Raw genomic sequence first — 2500 nt, 5'->3', positions numbered from 1 at the left:
CAGAACTGGCATAAATCCTTCAAATCATAAATCCTGTTTTAACCCAGATCTGAGCAAACATCAACAGTGACTGCCATGTTTTTATCTTCAGTGTTAAAAACAGTTTCATCATGACAGAACTGACAGTTCCTGTTTTAACCAAGCATGCAAACCCATTCTGCAAATAGTTGAGAGAGCGTTCTAGTTCATGGTTTCTATTCATGTCATGGTATTCCTTTTTATTCTTTGAATTATCACCATACATGCAAACTGCAGCTCTGATTCTTCATTCTGGTAACTACTGTTGCATGGGGCAGGTAGATTTTGTCTTCTCTTCTTCTATTTCTTTGTAGCTGGCATACATCAAGAGTGGATTTTCAAGAAAACAAAACTTTCATGATCCCGAGGGATGATTCATTGAGAAATACCAACAGACACTATGCATTTTGTACAAATAAATCAAACATGCGGTGAAGAGGCAATGAGCGATATAACGTTTCTCAGTGAAGACAGCCATCCCAGAATTTACACTGCTGAAATCATTGAACACAGCTGAAATCATTTGTCACAGCTAAAATGATTGGTCACAAATCTATATGCACTTGATATCCTTTGCAAACTTTGACCAGTATCATTTGACTGCAAGGGGAATAACTTTCAGCTGCCTTGATACATCTCCAGTGTTTAGGTTTGAACAATTCAAACGAACACTTCCGCACACAACCTTTCACAAATTGTTTCCATGTCAAGCCCTTAGTGTGAAGCATACTATCAAGACAAAGTGGTTTATTGATCTGCAGACCTCTTTCCCCTCTCTTCACCACACACACACACATACACACACACACACACACATAAACACACTTAAACACACATGAACACACACACACACACACACACATACACACACATGAACACACACACAAGCCCTCTAAATCAAAACGAATGTTCATGCAGCTCTACATGAATCTCCTCCTGAAAGCCAACCATCATTCTTGTTAATCTTGCAAACAACTAGAATTCAACCCGTTTTAATCTGCAACGCAGTCATACTCACCCATGAACTCATCAACACACGAGTCATTCAAACAATAGAATTTTTTTTTTTTTTAGTAAACATCAAAATCTGTAAAATTTTTAATCATTAAAAAAAACCAACAACAACAAAACAAAAAATCAAACAACAAACGAAAACATTAGAATTAGTTCAGCTCTGCAAAGAACAAACTGTCGACTACACTCTCCCTCCCTTCATGAAGAGCTCTCAGCGACTTCAAGCAACAGCTACAAGGGAGTGTGGGAGGGGTAACATAAAAGATTCAGACGGATGATGCCATACTCAAGTTCAGGTTCTCAGCCTGCCGACGAGACAGCAACTTCCAAATTTTAAACGATGAGTCCCCTACAAGACACAGCAGTAACCAATAGTCAACAAAATTCAGGCACACAAGTCTAGCATCAAACCAAACAGAAACATTAATAAAATTAAGAAAAATTATCGTCAACAAAATTCAGGCATACAAGTCTAGCATCAACCCAAACAGAAACATTAACAAAATCAAGAAAAAATGGTCGTTTTTCAAATAACCATAAATAACAAATAACTAAATGCATAAATAAATGCATGTATTAAAAACATTTCTTTCAATCACAGCTTACTACCAGACACCTATGGACACTTCAAAAGCATGGACGGTCATCTTGCTAGTCAGTAATGTATTCTAACCTTCAAAAAGAAAAGAAAAAAAAAAAAAAAAAAAAAAAGAAGGGGGAAAAAAAAAAGAGTACAATTCTGAGCAATGATTTATGGTGTTCCTGAAATGTTCATTATGTTGAGATTTATTCAAGCAAACATGCAAACATCAATCCTTCTCTCTTTTCTGTCAGTGCTTGCACACACACACACACACACCAAACTGCACATAGTGCACCACTAGTGTTGAACAAACAGTGCCACAATTCACATCCAGTCAGGTGTCCAGCATTGTTGCATCGCGTCATGTCAGTGCAACCATCCACCACACACACACAAACCCCACAACTTTTCTGTGACATCTCACTGTGGTGCCTCACCTAACTGAAAGTCAAGATCTGCCCCTAATACAGACACACACAAACAGCAGCACTGGTCAACACATTGTAGGTCCCTCCCCACATCAACCTTTTTTCAAATAATAATCTACAGAAGTCATGCAAACAATATTTGATTATTGATTAATTTTTTTTGGGTCCTAATCCCCGCTTCTGCTGTCCACGTTCTCTCACACACACCCTTCCAATATTATGTTTTTTTGTTTCTCCAATCACTGACACTCACCCTCTCCATTTTACATGTTGTACTCCATCTTTCTCACATTCTGTTCTCTTTCTCTCTCTCTTCTCTTTTCTTTTCCTTAGTCTCATCCCCTTCGCCCACCCCCACCTCCCACCCCCTTTTCATTTGAATATACAGAAATGATGATTTCTAACCAATTATAACAATCATCATCATCATGATAGAAATGATAATAATCCCCCCCCC

The 2500-nt window shown here is 38.0% G+C and overlaps 1 protein-coding gene across 3 annotated transcripts in view; it reads right to left on the bottom strand.

The window, feature by feature from the left end:
• Positions 1-2500, bottom strand: part of LOC143286741 (uncharacterized) — a 148351-nt gene that overhangs the window by 31316 nt on the left and 114535 nt on the right. For 2 of the 3 annotated variants that reach the window (XM_076594463.1, XM_076594464.1), the window contains one exon: positions 1319-1381. The exons of the other annotated variant lie outside the window; for it this stretch is intronic. In XM_076594463.1, coding sequence (XP_076450578.1) covers positions 1319-1381 — 63 coding nt within the window. The remainder of the gene's footprint in view (positions 1-1318; positions 1382-2500) is intronic. 3 annotated transcript variants of the gene reach the window in all.

Source organism: Babylonia areolata, chromosome 10 (genome assembly GCF_041734735.1).
Source record: "Babylonia areolata isolate BAREFJ2019XMU chromosome 10, ASM4173473v1, whole genome shotgun sequence".
In the NCBI taxonomy this organism is placed as follows: domain Eukaryota; kingdom Metazoa; phylum Mollusca; class Gastropoda; order Neogastropoda; family Buccinidae; genus Babylonia; species Babylonia areolata.
Note: the sequence above shows the minus strand (reverse complement) of the source record. Positions and strands in the feature narration are given on the sequence as shown.